This window comes from Choristoneura fumiferana, chromosome 5 (assembly GCF_025370935.1).
Source record: "Choristoneura fumiferana chromosome 5, NRCan_CFum_1, whole genome shotgun sequence".
NCBI classification, from domain to species: Eukaryota; Metazoa; Arthropoda; class Insecta; order Lepidoptera; family Tortricidae; genus Choristoneura; species Choristoneura fumiferana.
Genome location: NC_133476.1, coordinates 8,720,314 through 8,739,274, shown reverse-complemented (window position 1 = coordinate 8,739,274; position 18,961 = coordinate 8,720,314). Strand labels below are relative to the sequence as shown.

At 37.7% G+C, this 18,961-nt stretch overlaps 1 protein-coding gene across 3 annotated transcripts in view; it reads right to left on the bottom strand.

Annotated features, from left to right (window-relative positions):
* LOC141428051 (plasma membrane ascorbate-dependent reductase CYBRD1-like) overlaps window positions 1-18,961 on the bottom strand; it is a 93,055-nt gene that overhangs the window by 50,204 nt on the left and 23,890 nt on the right. The window contains exon 1 of one of the 3 annotated variants that reach the window (XM_074087755.1): window positions 11,511-11,739. The exons of the other annotated variants lie outside the window; for them this stretch is intronic. Within the exon in view, the coding sequence (XP_073943856.1) occupies window positions 11,511-11,533 (23 nt within the window). The 5' untranslated portion in view covers window positions 11,534-11,739. Of the gene's footprint in view, window positions 1-11,510; window positions 11,740-18,961 lie in introns of those variants that run through there. 3 annotated transcript variants of the gene reach the window in all.

Below are 18,961 nucleotides of genomic sequence, written 5' to 3'. Positions count from 1 at the left end.
ACTCCATTGTACGTCTGCATCGGACGCTTCGTTCGAAAAACGTCTAACCATGTCTAGGCTATGCCCCGTTCCACTATCCACCACAGGAATGGAAATGAGGAACTTTCCGCACATTTCCACAGGCATTGTTAAAGCGCACCGACAGATTTGAATATGGAATATCGCGGGAAGTATTCCGCTCCCGGTTTTATTTCCACTTGAGACGAGACTCTTTAGTCCCTCTCGAGCTGTATTGCAAGTTACATAAAAAGAGAAGAGGCACTGGTAACTTTGTTGTTTTTAATCCCTATCACTTTCATTATAATTAATCCCTTTGAAGCCGCCGTCTGCCGTGTTAATGAATATTTTTACATAATTATGTGGTTAGTCAACCAATTGATGTAATTACTTGATAGATTTCAAATGTACTTGAGTGGCTGAGAAGTTAATGATGCGGAAACGTGACACGTGAATATATTCAGACCGATACGCTCGACATTGTTGATTACAAGTTAAATTTGGTGTTTCAATAACTTCATTTCCTTTACTTATTAGCCATTATAAGAAAACAATACGTGTTGGAGTTTCTTTCTTTTCGTCACATGACGTCGTAATCGTAACCTCAGTTAATGCCCCTATCGGGATACCTCGTGGTGCTGGTTTCCGTGACATACTACTCGTGATAAAAAAAAATGCATTATTGTGAAAAGTACTAGCTTTTAAGTCAACACAATATAAGACAGACTGTAATAGTGTAATAAGGAGAAAATAAGTGAAAGAACAGATAAAAAACCATAAACTAATTGTTCTTTTTCCACCAGCCTCAGTATTTATTATGGCCAGTAACATTTTCCTTCAAAGAGAATTCACGTAAAGTACCGTCATTCACAACAAAACACAGACTGCAATATTGCATGTCAAGTCATTATCTCTTAGTTTGTACCGCCTGGCTTTACAGCAATTGACTAACTCCTTAATTTAGTCTCAAACTTTTAATGAGGATGACCTCTCAAGCCAGATTGGTGTGTAATTTGGGTACAACGAAGCTAAATCAACTGTAAGACAGTACGGTATAAAAGCTAAGTGAAGATTAGATGTACCTGACTCTATTAAAAAGCAACTTAGTCGCATTATCGCTTTAGCCTTAAGCAGATGTCCAATAAAGGTAAATAAAAACTAAGTGAACATATTACGATGTATCTCCAAAGATATATTTTATGACGGAAGTTGGACGTAAAAAAGCGCTAGCGTCTTTTATACTTTGAAAATAAAATAAAATAAACTACAAAGAATCCAATGCCCGATTTCTAATTTAATAAATATTTGCTCCAGGTTTGACACAAATAAAGTTGAAATCGAATATAATGATGTTTGTTTTGGTTTAAAATTATGCCATCGCTTCCTAGAAGCCCATTCGTAATATCTTATTACACTAAACAATACGGAATGAAGAGGTGATTCAAATGCACACTGATTCAACAAAAATATAGTTGTATGTTATTTTTATTACTTTTATGTCCGGTTTTTTACTATGATTCAGAACACGCCTTATCAAAGACCACGGCGGCCACGATCGCTATGTGGGCTTGCGTAGAGGATATCAAAGATTACCTTCAAGGTCTTCAATGACTGGCAGATGCCTGTCTTAATCTTGCCAAGTGGAAGGGGTGGCGGATGACCTATTTGTTGCAGATTTTATCGTTAAGACAAGGACCTAGATATGATCTGACTCCCGCATTCCAAGGCTCGGACCAAGCTCATTTCTTAGTAAATGGTGCAGATAACAGATGTAGCGACTGCTAAGATTGAAAAGGAATGTCCGATGTTGTAATTAAACACGTTGAGGAGTTGTTTTAAGTTACATGCTAGAATAGTATTTTATGCAACTGTATCGTAATAGGGGTCCTTAAAACACGAGTGTGGGTTTATGCAACGAGGCGTAGCAGAGTTTCATAATAGGAATACAAGAGTGTTTTAAGGCCTAATTACGTACAGTTGCATACAATATTTTATCTATATCCATATATTAAATCCTCTATCTCTATCATGTGTTCAAAAACCATTGAGAATGACCTGCATTAACAAGAACTAGGTAGGTATGTCTGCCCCACGAGCTGCGCCCGCCCGTGCTGCTGCGCGTGGTCGCGGCGCTATGCTGTTATGATGTATGAAATCTCATTACGATACAGATTTCTATATTACGATACAGCCTTGTTGATAATAGAATCCAATGTCGTAATGCTGTTCATTACCTATGGTTTTTGAACGCATAATTGAGGATTTACTATATGGGTGTAGATAAACTTACTTTTTGCAATGGTTGTAGCTCAACGGATAGAGTTTTTTTATTGGGGTTAAGTCGCCTTAAGAGCTAAAGACACTACTTGCTTTTGTTTACATGATTTTGTTTTTTTTTTTAAATATGTGTTGCTTTATAGGAAAGGGGGCGTGCAATCGGGAAAAATCTATTACGGGCTACTGGGAAAAGAGGACCCAAAATGTGCCAGACTCTCACCGGCTATAAAACCCGGTTACAAGTCCTAACTCCCTGGATCTTACTACGGGGAGATGAGGGTTGGAAGGGTTTCTTATCTACCCAAAGTAAGACTTGTTGATTCAGCCATTTGCTGGTAAGCTGGGAGAGGATTATCCCTTGATTATCTATTCTCCCGTTAGGCTCTGTGGGGTGCTTGAGTCAGTCTCCCCCCCCCCCCATTAGTTTATTTACTTGTAGAAATTATCGTCGTCGTCGTGTAGAAATTACCAGCGTAGATGGCAAGGCGGGCATTACGGTTTTCAGAAAGCCGGTCTAGGTAAAGCACGTTGATAGATGAAAATTTGCTCTACTGCCAAAAGGAGAGGAGCCAAGGTGAGGTCATCGATCCCAAGGAAGTAATCTAGTTTCAAAATAAGTGCGACGTACAAACTGCTAATTAATACCAAAGTTTTGACCTACTTGTAAAGGTTCCTGCGTCGTCAACACACTTATAAATATTAAATCTAATACTTGATTGACTGAGGCGTTATTTTTTAGAGGTCGATGTTAATGAACTAGGTATAACTTTTCCTTGCTATTCCACAACCACATGTGCAAGACAGTCTGTACTGTACAGTGTACAGTGTACACACATACGTTGTTTTGTCCCTCCTCACCTTCCATATACATAAATATAATGTCAAACAGACTTATATCATGAACAAATATACATGACCCTAACGCGTTTCAAACTAACGCGAAAAGTATTCGTCGAGTTGAGATAGGTTTTTCCCGCACTCCTTATTATAATGGTATACCGCTGCTTATTATCATGCCAAATGCTTTGACTGCGTTCCGCGCATTCTACGGTGGCACTTCACTTCGCGTTTTGTATTCTCTTTTTGCTCATTGTGTCTCCGTCACTCACGTATAAAATGAACTGTCGTGTCTCGTTTCCTCTTAACAATAGAATGTTGAAAAAGGACTTATGCGTACGAGTGGTTTTTAAATATGGCAATCATAAATGTGCAACTATGAGAGATCCCTATTGCGTTTTATGACCGAAGTTTCATTTTGTAAAAAGCTTTAAGCCCTAAGCTTTTTATGCGTGCAATGACCCCGATGTTATCGGTATAACGATGGTCCTACGTGACGATTTGTCACTCGCGGGGTATTATGGACAGGGTTGCCAGCTACAATATGGATGTCTTTAAAAGGTGAATGTGTCGTTTCTTACAAGGCTGATAACGCACCAGCAGTCCAAATGGTGCTGTACTAGGCAGCTGTGATCATTTACCGTCAGATGGATGAACCTTTTAATAAAAAAAAATTGAATTCAAACTTTGTTGACTTTAGGTACTTTTTATAGACTATACTGGCAAAGACATCCAAATCCAAACTACATTTCCGTACCAAATTTTAAATCGATGCCATTAACTGTTGAGGAGTTCTGTTTCGCGGAGACGATCTTGGCCGGTGCATCAGACTTCTACTAACGGATTATTATATCACTAATTATTATGTCACTGGACTTACAAATACCAAGAAGTGGTCGAAATATGATTTGCGAATTTTCAGGACGTAGGTTACATAGTAACATACAAAGGTATAGTCGGGGTAAGTAAAAGTTCGTCACTTTTGGACCTTAACGTAATTGAAATAGAGTTGAAAAGTGACGGACCTTTTCTTACCCCGACTATACATGTGAAGTTAAATAAAAGCTTCTTGTAAGCTTCCAAAATAAAATAATAACGTTTTTTTATTATTTCGTCTTAATTCCCTTAAAAAAATAGTAACTTGACTATACTTTGATTTTTCACAACTCGTTTTTTTTTTAGTTTTCATACTACGCATTTTCAATGCGATTTTAGAAATCTGTCCCTGCTGAATGAATGATGTTACTGTTTTTATTATCTGGCAGCCCTGACTACAGAGCCGTAGGGAACACCCCATCGCATGCATTTGTTCCCTATGACACGTATGATTACAGTTATCGTATCTAAGTACCACGAGGGTAAAGCCTGCAAAGGGTACGTCTATCAACATGCGGCCAGAAAACAGACATTTCCAGGCTCTACTTAGTTTTAATCAAGCTTTTTTGTTAATCTTTTCGTTGAATATTCTTCCATTGTCATTCAAACTACATATTGTAAGTTTGCATATCCTGCCCTGAAGCAGCAGTGTTTCGGCGTGGAGAGTAAGACAGCCGGTAAAATTACTGGCACGTGAGGTATCCCATCTTAGGCCTCTAGGTTGGCAACGCGTCTGCAATACCCCTGGTGTTGCAGATGTTTATGGGCGGTGGTGGTCTCTTACCATCAGGAGACCCACTTGCTTGCTTGCTTTCTAAAAATAGTAATAGTAAACATGATTATTGAGTGTTATAAGTTATGATCTGCTGTCTACGTCTTTCAAATTGTATTATCTTTATCCCGCGGGAACTGTGTAGGTTTCGGAGATTATTTAGTACGTGTAAATCCAAGTTATAAATCTGTATGTGCCAAATTTCATAAAAAGGTGTTTTAAAAAAAAGTAGCCTTTTTTCCAATTTCGGACTGTTTGGGGAGTGGCGCTTGTTAGGCTTGTTGTTGAGTGAAACTCTTCGAATTCGTGCGAATAAACTTCACTTTAATAGTTACTTGTAGCTAAGGTAAAATGTTAATGTTATGAATGCACCCGGTCGCGATAAAACCGTAAAAAGCACTAAACTACTTCAAGGCGGGAGCGCCGCCAGTGATTGACGTCACAAAGGTGTTCGGTTACACCGAACACGGACAAAATATGGTTTTTTCTACTCAGAATCAAGAGTACACTCGAACTGGGAAAAAATACTATTTCATCATCACAATCACAATATAAAGCTTCAGCTCCGACGAAACTGTGGAGTCTGTAGTACTTAGTAGTATTAATAGTATCAAAACTATTTCAAGAAAATAGGAGTGATATGGGTCCCGTTGCTCGTTTCGCGAAAGAAGTTTAGTAACAAAGTTTCAAACATATATTTGTATTGCAGCAGTACAGCTCCCGCTTAAGTTCTTGTAAGTTTCGTAAATGTAACAATTTAGACCATTATTCGCAAAAAATAAAAAGCTGTTAAAGCTTTTATGTTTGAATGACAAATGGCAAAATTGAATGAACATTCGCGTTTATGATAGGAATAAGGGATGATTTATAAAACTGACTTACTATGGCAGTAGCACCTACTTTTAGTACCCTTTCTAGACAAAAAACCCCTGTTTTCCCTCAAAGTCCATTATTCAGTGGAGCGAGAAAATAATGGCGGCAACTATTATAAAAACAACGAAATTGTCGTGTTTTTTTTATTATTTTTGTTCCACTTCTACAAACCGTAAAGAATTGATATATTTTAAACATAACTATTCATTTTAGTGCAGTTATTTAATAGGGTATTTATTAAAGAGTAGAGTCGCTCTAAAAAGGCATGATCAAGTAGTAGACAATAATAACAGAAAGTAATTTAATTTAGTGTGCTGTACATATGTGTAACATCTTCATATCTGCTGGTAATTTTCAGTAGATAGTGGATCAAGTAATTTTATTTGTTCTGATTAATCTTATTAACCGGCTTTTTAAGAATATGAAAAATTATGGTCTAGCAACGAGCAGTATCAAAAATTTATCCATTGATTAAAAATTTACCCAGCCTTGGACATGTAGGTACTGTACTTATTGAAACAGACACAGAGTCAAAATTACCTATATTTGCCACATTTTTTTAAGCTTCAAAGTGTTATTGAATGTAAGCAGTTCAATTAACTTACTTACTCGTATTTTAACTGCCTTCAAGAAATGGTGCCGGTTTTGAATTCGGTTTTCATTTTTGTTGGTGTGTGTTTTGTTTGAAATTTTATACATCAACGAATAAGCCCATATATATGTAAGTTATTAAATTTCGATGTTAATTTTTGTTGTATGGTGGGTCTCAGGAGGTTAATGCTGCAGTTTTAGAACAGTATTTATTGACAACCCCTTATCTATAATGTAACTACTAAATAAAACAAACGATCTCATTAAAAAAAAAATGTAACAATCTAACGGGCCCCGCGTCCCTAGGCCAGTAATTGCGGTACTTAGTACGAGTGTCAGTACTAGTACGTGGGAGATAGCGTCACGTCCCCCCACTTCCTCTATAAATCAGCGTAAGTGTGCTGCGCGCGCGCGGATGCTGCGGCATCTTGACTCCGCCTGCCCAAGCAATAGACGTCAAGCGAGTTTTTGGGGTTTTGTCATCCGGCCATCATGAGACGTTGCTACTCAGTGTCACTCGTGAACATGAACAGCATTTCCGAATATTAATTAATTACTACTTAAAAAAGTTACTTGTGCTTGTTGCCAAAATAAAACGACCTAGGTAAAAAAAATATTTATCTAAATCGCGTGTTTGATTTTCCAAGTGCATTTGGTTTTGTTGTAATTTTATGATTGAAGGTCTAAAGAGTTAAAGTGTAATCAGGGTAGAATCATATTTGTTACTTAAAATTAGGTCTGTTCTACGTAACTTTTCTGTTGCACTCGTGAAAATAACAAAGTGATTTAGTACAAAGCCAAATAAATAGAAAGAAAGAAAGAAACATTTATTCACAACACAAGACACAACAATAGTATTAAGTACAAATAGACAACACGTAGGAAAGTATGTGTCATTGCGGTTGTGAATCGGACACTGGCTCAGCATAATGCTGAAGCGTTAATAGAAAAAAACACACTTTAATATTTTTACTAGCCGCAATTCAACGTTGACATTGTCTAGGGATCTAACACAGATGAATAATTAAATAAAATCTTTAATTCCAAGATGTTTCCGAGTTGAACTGAACATATGGTTTTGTTAAGTAACAGCTGTGATTAGATCAGTGTTGCCAAGTTAATAACTCTGGGTTTAAGTTAGTCACATCTTTTCAAACGTTTTATACACATCAGCGACTTTTTTCACGGTTTTCCGGACATTTGGTGGCCTTAGAAATAAAATCTCCACAAACTGGCCACTTTTTTCACTATTTCTTGTGACTTTTAGCAGCAGCAATCATGTCCGCTATAAGTTAGTGTTCTGTACCATACTAAAGTGACAACACGTTTCTCGGACCCGTCCCTGCCCCGTTGTGGAAAGTTGCGCAAAAACTAAAGTCGCTCGTGTCCGTCTCGTCTTCTTTTTCTCAGCACTTTGCTTGTTAAGGGCTCGTGAAATACCTACAAGCTGTCTAAAGGTAACGATTTATGGTCAATACCATGTGAATCCTAAAGTAAGTCTGTAGATTTGTTTGTGTGCTGCATTTAATAATCATCATCATCATATCAGCCGTGGGACGTCCACTGTTCGACATAGGCCTCCCCCATAAGTTGCTATAAGTTGAATTTGATGCGCTAATATTACCTAATAGGTAATCTATGAAAAAACTTGCTCATGGCGCGCGTATTAATATGAAAACTAGAATAAAAATGCAAGTAAAGGTATTTCGAAAACCACCAAATGCAAGTTGGACTCGCGCACTGAGGCACCCATGCAATTTTTTTTCATAGTTTTTAGTGATTTGTAGCCAAAGTGTATCTCACAACGATTCCATGAAGCTCAAACACAGCATAATTATATCATTTTATAACAAAGTACCGGTACCTACGGTCTTGTTTATCAGGGTCCAGTTCCCCAAATGATACTTTCTGAATGTAAATACTTGACTTGATGTTAAAAATGCCAAAATCGCCTAGGTGGCTTAAAAATTCGAGGTTTGCCTCATTTCTCTAAGATCCCATCATCAGATCCTGACTAGGTCTCAGTGGGACACTTTTTTTTCACGACTGGATGGCAAACGAGCAAGTGGGTCTCCTGATGGTAAAGATTCACCACCAGGTATTTCAGATGCGTTGCCACCTAGAGGCCTAAGATGGGATACCTCAAGTGCCATAATTTCACCGGCTGTCTTACTCTCACACTTAAACACACAGTGCAAGCACTGCTGCTTCACGTCAGGATTAGCGAGCAAGATGGTGGTAGCAATCCGGGTGAACCTTGCACAAGATTGCCTCGAAAGTATGTCCTTTAGTTTAAAAAAGAATTTTGAAATTCGGCCACAATTGGTACAAAACATACACTCGAATTGAGAACCTCCTCCTTTTTTGAAGTCGGTTAAAAAGGGCCTGTGGCATGGTGCCCAACAGGCTGGCAGCATTAATCGTCGAATAGCGCAAATTTAGAATATGGCAATTCGTTGAGAGAGATAACTGCCAACCCTTATGTCTCCAGTAGTGTCGACCTCTCACTCGGTATTAAATAATATCAGTGTCAGCGGACGGCAAGATACGAACTTCGTAGTACTTATATAGGACCAGGCGCTTTTGCATTTAATGTTTGTATACACCAGGATCCCATAAACCCAATATCTTAAAACCGACAGCGATGAAATTGTATGCTTTAACCCTGATATTATGCTTTGCTGCTTTCGCCTGCTGTACCAGCTCTTCTTGTGGTACCTGATTTGGATTGAGTTGCCTTAAGGGCAAAAGACACTAGGTCCTTGCTGTTATTTACCTAAATACTTGATATATTAGTTTTCCAAATTTATGAGGTTCTTTACAGGAGATCTTATGTTACTTTGGTGGTCTAAAGAGGTAAGTTTAGTATATCGACAAAGGTTCCAAACTAAAACCCGACCCAAGATTGACCTTGGTACGAGTAACACTAAAGTTAAAGAATATACTTTGAACTAATAGATAACTTTAAAGGAAAATTTAGAATTTGTGATATAAGTAGAGGTAACTCAAACGGGCTGAATTTAATTTCAAGTTTTGAACTAAATTAACTTTGCCCGTGCGGTTGGCTCGTACGGAATGCCGCGGGCAAAAGCTAGAGTATAATTTAATGCTGCGAATTGAGCGGTCATTGACCTGTCCTCTGCCCGGGCTAAGGGTCTCTACGACAAATCTGTACAACAGTTATTAGTTATTCTTTCTCATTTTATGGTTTTAATAGTTTTTACACTCGTAATCTAAAGTAATCTGCTGTCTGCTGCTGTTTTTTTTTAATTTTATTTTACGTTTTAACGAGGCTTTGATACACCAAATGTCAACAAACAGCGTGTTTCATATTTATTAGGATTAGATAAAGTTTAATTAACCAAACATTCTTTGATTGGAATATTCGGGTATTTTTACTTTAAATGGCGCAACATTTTTTTTTCAGAAATAGATAATCCTTGGTTCTCATTACTCAGAATCACGAGTACTATTGATTTAGACGAAGAAAAAAAATGACCATAATTTTTCCATAAAAAAATATACGAGTATAAGTAAACTGTATGAAAAAAAAATGTAATTAGCAAAAATAGAACCGTCTACAAAAACAACTTGGAAATAATTTTCTACTAGCTTGAAGTCAGTTAGTTACTTAGTAGTTTTTTTTAGCGCCATTTAAAGTAAAAATGCCCATTCAGCGTTAACAGCATTTACATTGGCTGTAGTTTCCCGCGTTGCGCCTACATTTTGCAGTTTATTTGTATCTATGCATCGCGACATTAAACGTGGTTTCGTAAACTAAACGAATTCACTACTCACTGTTTCCGTCCACATGAGACCTCAGAAGGACTCGAATTTTAAGGATAAGTAAGGTATTTATTAGGTTGATCATTCAAGTGTTTTTTTTTTTGTTGGCTTGGTAGAATATTCTGTTGTAAATGTCATCAAAATCAACAGGCTATATCCATAAAAAAAATATAACCACGAAAATGAGGCTGTAGGAACGCTCAAATAATAACTCTTAAACGCGATCATGTTCGTTTAAGTTTAATATCGATTCAATGTAATTTTCGCTCCTAAGATAGCATCCGTGAAATGTATCAATGCTAGCATTTATGATACGAGGGATCATGTTCTCGTGAGCTCATAGATAAACTGTCTCAATTCATCCACTTCCTGAGCGCCCCAGTCGGCCCACATGGAAAGTTATTGGTTTTAATAAAATAATGTGAAGGCCGCATGCGGGCTAGGGAGCCGAGACTAATGTTGGTACCACTGTATCATATCGCAGTGCGGATTTTGAATATTAAGAACGCATTGCAACGTCCACATAATATATCAAAATTGTGGCGGAAACAGATTGTCAGAAAATAGTTACTGTAAAATTAGTCTCCTGGACTATGTAGACCTCCTTTTTTTGTTTAAATAAGATATTTTTTTATTTTTAAGGGTTTTTTGTGTTCGTATATTTTTGAGAATTTTTTAATTGGTATAAAGAATAGGGCATTGCATTAGTTGACTTAAATTTTCGTTTCTTTGTCAAGTACCTAATCTCGTCGTTATACATTTTATCAGGCTCTGAAAATAGTATCCAATAGTAAAGTAGTTACTACTGTAAATCCCGGTACTCAAAACTTTAGTAAGTACGTGAATTAAAATAAAATTGAATTAAATAATAAAATAATCAAATAAATACCTATAATTCGTAATTCGTAATGATCATGAAAATATTCATATCTGACACATTCCTTTTTAAATAATGACATATAAAGTGTACGTAAACCGTATAATTATTGTGATAACGCACGTTCTACCGTGGAAGGCTTGTTTACACTAAGGTGCCTAATCATGTGGCTTGCTTCCAACGTTTACTTAGGTAAGGAATTTTGAATGAGAATGACATCTTAGTTTTACTTAACTAGGTATTTAAAAAAAACTAAAATGTTCATGTAGAGTCAAGTTACACTTACATACAACATCGCAAAGTTTGTCTTAGTATTTTTTTATTGTTTCCGGTAGTTGTATGAAGACCGTAAATTTTATGACTACACTGTCATAAAACTGCTAATAATTCGCGTAGCCAATTACCCTGGCCAATTACGCGATCAGGGGCTAATTAAACGGATACTCTGGTAGTTAAATTTCTTTAACCTATGCACTTTTCTTAATTGGCAGCATACTTGAATACAAGCCACTCGGCTTTAAAGGGGATATTATTCAGATTTAAATTCACAAGATAACGGTTGCCGAAGCGAAGCACTCCAAAACTTAAAAACTAAAAAAATATAAAAATAAAAATAAAACGTACGGTTGGCTCTTTACTCTCGTCATTTTTCTAACTTGCTGCACTCACAAAAATAACACTGGCCGATAAAAGCACTGAGCACAAATCACAGTCGTTCGAAATTTAAATTCAAATTTAAAAAGTTTCGGCGGTAAGCTGTCACATGAGCATTATTCTTGCGGGTCCGTGTCGCCTCTCTCCGAGATCTCGACTCGATCCGAACGACGCAGGCGCCCTACTTCGAACTAACCATAACCAGTCGTTTATGTGAGACGGAGACCACACGTTATCGTCTTCCACTGATAGAAAGAGATAACATGAACCGTAAAAAACACTTGCTTGCAATAGTTTTTGACTGTCAAATTATTAACGCTTCTGCGGCAAATGCGTGATTAGTCTTATTTGATAAGAAGTTAATTCGTTTGATTTAAACGAATTTAATTTTTCAGCGCGCTCTCATTGTCATTTGCCTCGCCATCTGTCGGCAACTAACTGCACCACGGAACTATGCTCATGGGCAATGATTTGAACGGCACGACGTGTTCGTCATTGGGCAGGCAAACAGTTTAGTTTCACAACTGAGGTATAGATGGGAGCACAGTTGTCTTACAATGAAATGTTAGTATGATAAACTAGCTGTAGCCTCCAACGTCGTCTGCGTTTCCCTGGAAATTTGGCTCAGGCCTGAAATATCCGTTTTCCTATAATGTATTTTCGCAAAATGTCTGCTTTTCAGAATGTGAACACGTCTTTTGCATAATGTCAGCTTCTCAAAATGTCAGCTATTTAAAATTGTCTGTCTCCAAGAATGACAGCTTTTGTATAATGTTCGCTTTTCAGAAAGTGCTTATTCTCAAAATGTCTGCAACCTCAAAATATCCGCCTTCTTATAAAGTTGGCATTCCAGAAGTCTTATTTCCAAAATGTCTCCAATCATGGTCTTCAAATTTCATCTAAATCGGTTTAGCGGTTTAGCCGTGAAAGAGTAACAGACAGACAGACTGAGTTACTTTCGCATTTATTAGCATTGATTTTAGTAAAAAACTAAACTACGAAAATCCCTTCGTTCGGGTACGAAACCGGTTGAGAACGAAAAATATTTTGTTCTAAAGCAGCGTTTCCACCAGAGATGTGCGAGGATGATGCGAGAAATATGTTTTTCATCAACCAATAGATACGCTTCATTTACCCATCCTCGCATAGCACATCACTGGTGGAAACAGCTCAGCGAAGCGAGGTTTTTGTAGATACAAAACAATAGAAGGATGTGTGCGAGGATTAATTTGCAAATAAAACAGACATTATGGGAAAACAAACATAACAAGACTATAGCCAATTTAAAAAAGTGAACATAACGGAAAAGCAGAAATTATGGTAATGCTAATATTATAAGAATGTAAACATTATGAATAGACGACTGCCTGACATTTTAAATAGCAGACATTTTGAGAAAGCTGACAAAATAGAAGTTCTAACATTGTGAAAACGCAGACGTTTTGAGAATTGTACATTTTAGGAAAACAGACATTTCAGGCCTGAGCCGGGAATTTGCATTTTCTCGGGATAAAAAATAGTTTAAGTTACCTACTAGATTCATACAAGTGGAATTGAAAATCAATTGAGTAGTTTTTTAGTTTATCCATTACAAACAAACACGGACGAATCTCTTCTCTTTTTCATAATAGTTTAAATGCAAATCAAATATTTTCTCTTTGTAACATTAGTCTATCTGTGAACACCTATGTAGATAGTTCAATATACATAGAATGATACGGTACCAATGAATTGATATCCCACTAATGCAAACAGGCACCATCACAGGGAATTAATCGTAATCTTAATCTTTCGCATGCATACCTATGCGTTAGAGATGGGAAAAACTAATCACATGCAAGAAAATATTGATATGTATCATTTACTCATTGAGCTCACTATATCAGTAGCTCGCAGAACGAAACGTAACATTATTGCCTTATTGCTCATTCATTTTCTCAAATCACTTTCATGCTTGTAATTTGTATTCTCCTTCGATGATAAATATATAGTTGACACTAAATGGCAAATGTTAGATCTTGACATCTAACATCAGAATTTTGTCAGCCATCATCACCTGTTTTTTCATCATCGCATTATCTAAGGCAAAATAAGAGTGATACTGAACTGATATAAAGAGTGATACAGTTCAGCGAACTGATATAGAGCTCTTTTGTGTATATCATTCGTGAGCTACCCATCTCTAATATGCCTATATAGTTTGAGTTTCTACGGTTAATGTCACACGGTAAAATTCAAACTGACTACTCTCACTAGCGCATAATTTGTAAATATTTAAGATTTCAGAGTGGAAATTTAATTCCTACAACATTCACTCGTATAAAAAGGCGTTAAATGTAACTGCTTTAAATTAGTTACCAAGGGACTTAGAAATACCATTCGTAAGTAAATAAACTATATCTCAAATTAAATTTTCGACTAACGTTTAAGACAAATTAGCTGTGGGTTAAGCCCAGTACATACCTAAGTATATTACATCTTAGATATTTAGGTTGGGGTCTGTGTGTGATATAATGATAGCGAGATCATAATTCGGTTTAATGTTTTAATGCGTTTGTTAACATTAAGAACTGGAATTAACGTCTTTCGCAGGCCGCTCTGTTTCACCAATCAATTGCGTAGATTCTTTAGGCAGAGATGTATATATGTATACCGCCCGTGGCACCCGTCTTAGCACTTCATTAGCAATTGATTCTATATTCGATGACAAATAGCGCACAAGCTGAAAGACATCTGCGTTCTGACGTGTAATGTGGTGTTTGTTTAAACTCCAAATCGCAACAAACAACCAAATTAGTTTTTTTTTAAATAGCCTGTGTAGTGTCCCACTGCTGGGCAAAGACCTCCTCTCTTGACCTCCACAACTTTCGCAATGTCCGGCCAGTCTTTTGTGTACGTGTTATTAGTTATAAAAAAAATAGAAAGATCACATCCACAGCGCAGGCAGGTTTCGTCAAGAAATCATTGGAGATATCCACAACAAGCTTCGTCATATCTGAACAAATCGATATCCGCCACAGGCTTTCGTCAACACAAAGAAGCAAATTCTCATTGCAAATTATTCTCAAGCTTAGCAAGTTGTGCAAGGTCCGTCCAGATTCCTATCACTATCACCATCTTACTCCTTAATCCTGCCGGCGAGCAGCTGTGCTTGCTCTACTGAATTCTGTAGAGAGTAAGACAGCCAGTGAAATTACCCTTTAGTACCATCTCCAAATCAGATTTGGTAGCTAGTTTCGAAATGTGAAATATATTCCCGATTCGAAAGCACAATTCCTATTTCGTAGCTAGCTACTATATCTGACTAAGAGATGGGAATATCGTTACCATTTGGTAGCTAGATCGGAAACCACAATTTCCATTTCGTAGCTAGCTACGAGATATGACTATAGGACTATAGAGGACTATAGGGAGATTACTGGCTCACTATGTATTCGCTGCTGACGCTTCTGCACTGGTACTCTACTCACTTACCAAATGACTCACTTGCTTTTTGTCACCTTATATCATGAACAAAGTTGTTGCTTTCCTGAGAAACAGCCGCAACCAATCTACCCACTTCCTACTCGTCGACTTGTGGTTGTCAACAATCACCATTAGATATTAAAGGTCTGAATAAATTACAGATTCCTTAATCAAGTAAAGTTATCCATAAATCAGATTTCCAGTGGATATCTTTGAGGAAAGTTGGTTGCGTATGAATTAGATATTTAGGACCCTCGTCTCGAATCTGTCACACCGGTATCGAGCGAAACTGTATTTGGTAGAAAGCTACCCAGAGAATGGAGGAAATCGAATCTTGGAAGTGATGCGGGGAAAATATTGAGCTTTTATTACCTGTAGGTAGGTACCTACTGCTTTGTGCTGTTATTGAAATGTCATTTGAAATTTGGGTAGAGTTCAAAATATAGGACATTTAAAACGCCGGTCGCTAGTTTTGTATGGTCACCTAGGAACTTTTTCGATTAATCGTTTTGTACGATCAAGTACAATGTAACGTGAATAAAAAGTTGCCTTTTTCGGCATTCGGTCTCCGTTTATCGCTATCCCGGAGGAATGAGGGTTTTCACAGAGGCGAAATATCGCTAGATGGCGTTGTCACGCAGTAGTCACCGGGGAAGTTGGTGGAGGAATGAACAAGGCAGGAGTAGGCAGACCAGTAATATTTATTTAGGATAATAATAAAAGGGCACCTGTGGACAAACAGACGCGGACTTAAATATCTAAACAGGTATGCTTTGACACTGTTTCAATAATTATAAAAATACATAGTTAATCAACTTACGTTTCCGTGCCCAGTTCTTTATTTTATACAAATCAAAAATACCTACTGAAGTTTAGCAGTATCACAAGTAAATGAACTTCACTAACGCACTGCACAACTATTTGAAACTGTGGAAGGAAATAAACCTTCCTTCGTATAGGTGTTGTAAATGAGCTAGTTAAAGAGTTTTAGAAAATTTATAGGATCTAGGATTCAGCTCGGAGGCTCTGAATAAAATGGCTACTTGACGTCAATCGAGCAGGTGTGGAATTTAGAAAAGGAAATTTGAATTTAAATGTTATTTTTTAGAATGTGTGCTAAACCAGACAGTACAAAGAGTTAGGAAGAAACGAGTTGTAACACACTAGACATGGGTAATCTCAACTCCGCGAAGTGATCTGACTCACTAGATCCAGCTCCGGTGTCGGTACCGAATCCGCTTATTGAATCCGACTCCTTTATTGACTCCGGTTCTTTCGAGCGATTATTAATTTATCTATGGCCGATGCGGCCCGGCTCGGTTCGGTAGGTACCAAGGTCAAGGTACTGAATTGAAGTACCGATTCGTTTCGTTCTTTTAATGTTGAAAAATTCTAAATTGTGTATTTTTTAAAGAGTATTGAGCTACTTTAAGAACCTACTAGTTTTCTGTTTGATTCTTTGAAGCTTGAAAACAGTGTTAAAATAAGCGTCGCCCGCTCCGGTCATATTATATTGTGTTTAAATTCTATCTCATTTCTTTCCAATATAACCGAGCGAGTAGTCCGTCCGAGTCTACGTACCGACTCACTCAGCGCCCGACCAAACGTAATAAGATCCGATCCGATCCGATCCGAGCCGAGAGTGAAAGCGGAGCGAGTGAGTGTGACGGCGATCACGAGCCGCTCGATCCGGCCGGACTTGGTCGGAGTTAGTAACTCCGGAGTCGATAAGATTTGAAAGGAGTCATTAAGGGATTCGGATCCGCTTGAGGATCTGACTCTTTTGAATCTTCAGATCCGGATTTACCCTCTACACACCTCGTTACAGCGTTAGTATCGTGAGTCCGTTTGACGTTTGCTCGTGATTGGTTAAATAACTAAATGAGCCAATCGTGAGCAAACGTCAAACGGACCTCACGATACTAGCGCCATCTAGCGATATTTCGCCTCTGAGAAAACTCTCATTATGTAATTTTTCGTGATAAAAACTATTTTATGTCCATCCATGTTTGTACTTGAAGTACTTGTTACTTTTATGCGAAATAAATATTTTATTCTTATTCCAGGGTTTCAGACTATCTCCATATTCAATCAATCAATCCCAGCCTATATACGTCCCACTGCTGGGAACAGGCCTCCTCTCAGAACAAGAGGGCATGGGCCGTAGTTCCCACGCGGGCCCAGTGCGGATTGGGAACTTCACACGCACCATTGAATTGCTTCGCACGTTTGTGCAGGTTTCCTCACGATGTTTTCCTTCACCGCAAAACTCCATATCAAATCATATAAATCGGTTTAAGCATGAAGAGGTAACAGACAGACGGAGTTACTGTGTTGCATTTATAATGTTAGTAAGTATGGAAGTGTTGATAATTATCTAAAGGCGGATGGAAATTTTAGGGTTCCGTACCCAAAGGGTAAAAACGGAAACCCTATTACTATGACTTCGCTGTCCGTCCGTCCGTCTGTCACCAGGCTGTATCTCATGAACCGTGATAGTTAGACAGTTGAAATTTTCACAGATTATGTATACCTAACTATAGCCGTTATAAGAATAAATGCTAAAAACAGAATAAAATAAATATTGAACACGAGCTCCAATACAACAAACGTGATTTTTAACCGTTTTTACTAATGTCTAATGAATGTCCTATAGATGGTAAGGACTAAGGAATCTCAAGCAGAGCATCGTGGGTTCAAACCCCAGCTCACCCCTCAGAGTTTTTCGAAATTCACGTGCGAAATTACTTTCATAATTTACCACGAGCTTTACGCTGAAGGAGAACATCGTGAGGAAACCTGCACAAACCTGCGAAGCAATTTAATGGTGTGTGTAAAGTTCGCAATCCGCACTGGGCCCGCGTGGGAACTACGGCCCAAGCCCTCTCACTCTGAGAGGAGGCCTGTGCACAGCAGTGGGACGTATATAGGCAGGGATGATGATGATGATTTTTTTAAAGCGGCTTTGGTAGTCATCATGCTTTAATTGATTTTTTTTTTTACCATAAGAAATACCTGAGATTACCAAACTTAATTTTGCTTTATAAGTATACCGACTAAAACTAAATATATGCGAGTTTACTTAGCATGTATAAAAATTGATTAGGTTTACCTTCCATTTAGCTAAAGTCTTGCTTCAGCCGATATTCATTTCAATGAGCAAGAAATTGAGTTAGTGCCCTACTAATTTAAGGACCGTCTATAGTAGGCTTGGAAGTGGGTAACGAAAACCTTTTCAATTATTCAATGTTCCGTTCCGAGTAAGGCTTACGAACTTTGTTCACTTCCGACCCGAGTGTACAGTCACAACAAGCGTGCATAAATATCTGACAAGACTCCATTTCTAGGGCCGGAAGGACGTGTCAGATATTTTTGCTCACTCCGCTGTGGCAGATATTAATGCTGGTGACTGTACACAAAAGGGAGCTTCAAGATGACTAATCTAATGTCATCACCTGTACCTAATCAAGTCAAATCAATGTCTGTTGGACTTTCAAACTTCAATAATATACACTTACTGTTTTATTTATAGTGGATACCCGGCGTCAAATTTTTAATGCAAGAATTTGAAATTTATTTACAATCAAGAAAAGCGGGGACTTAGGAGGTTAACAAGTAGGTTGAAAGTTTCCGGGGCCTCCCTTTAGGCTTACAGTGAATGTGTTCGGACGTCCCGCTCTTCCTTTGCTTGGGTGATAGGTAGGTACTTGTAGGAATTCAAAGGTGTCCAGTGTGTCAGCCAGGTTCATAACACAGCATGATAATGTAGGTACAGAACCGATATGAAACTTAGGACGTTTTAAGAATAAGGGACATTACTAGTTTGTATGGACACTTTTAACTACATGCTACATAAAAGGGCTTTACTCATTTAAGAGATGATTAGTAAATCAATCAAATGTTGGATATATTTCGATAAAATGTGCAATTTTTGCTAGACACCTGTAAACATATTT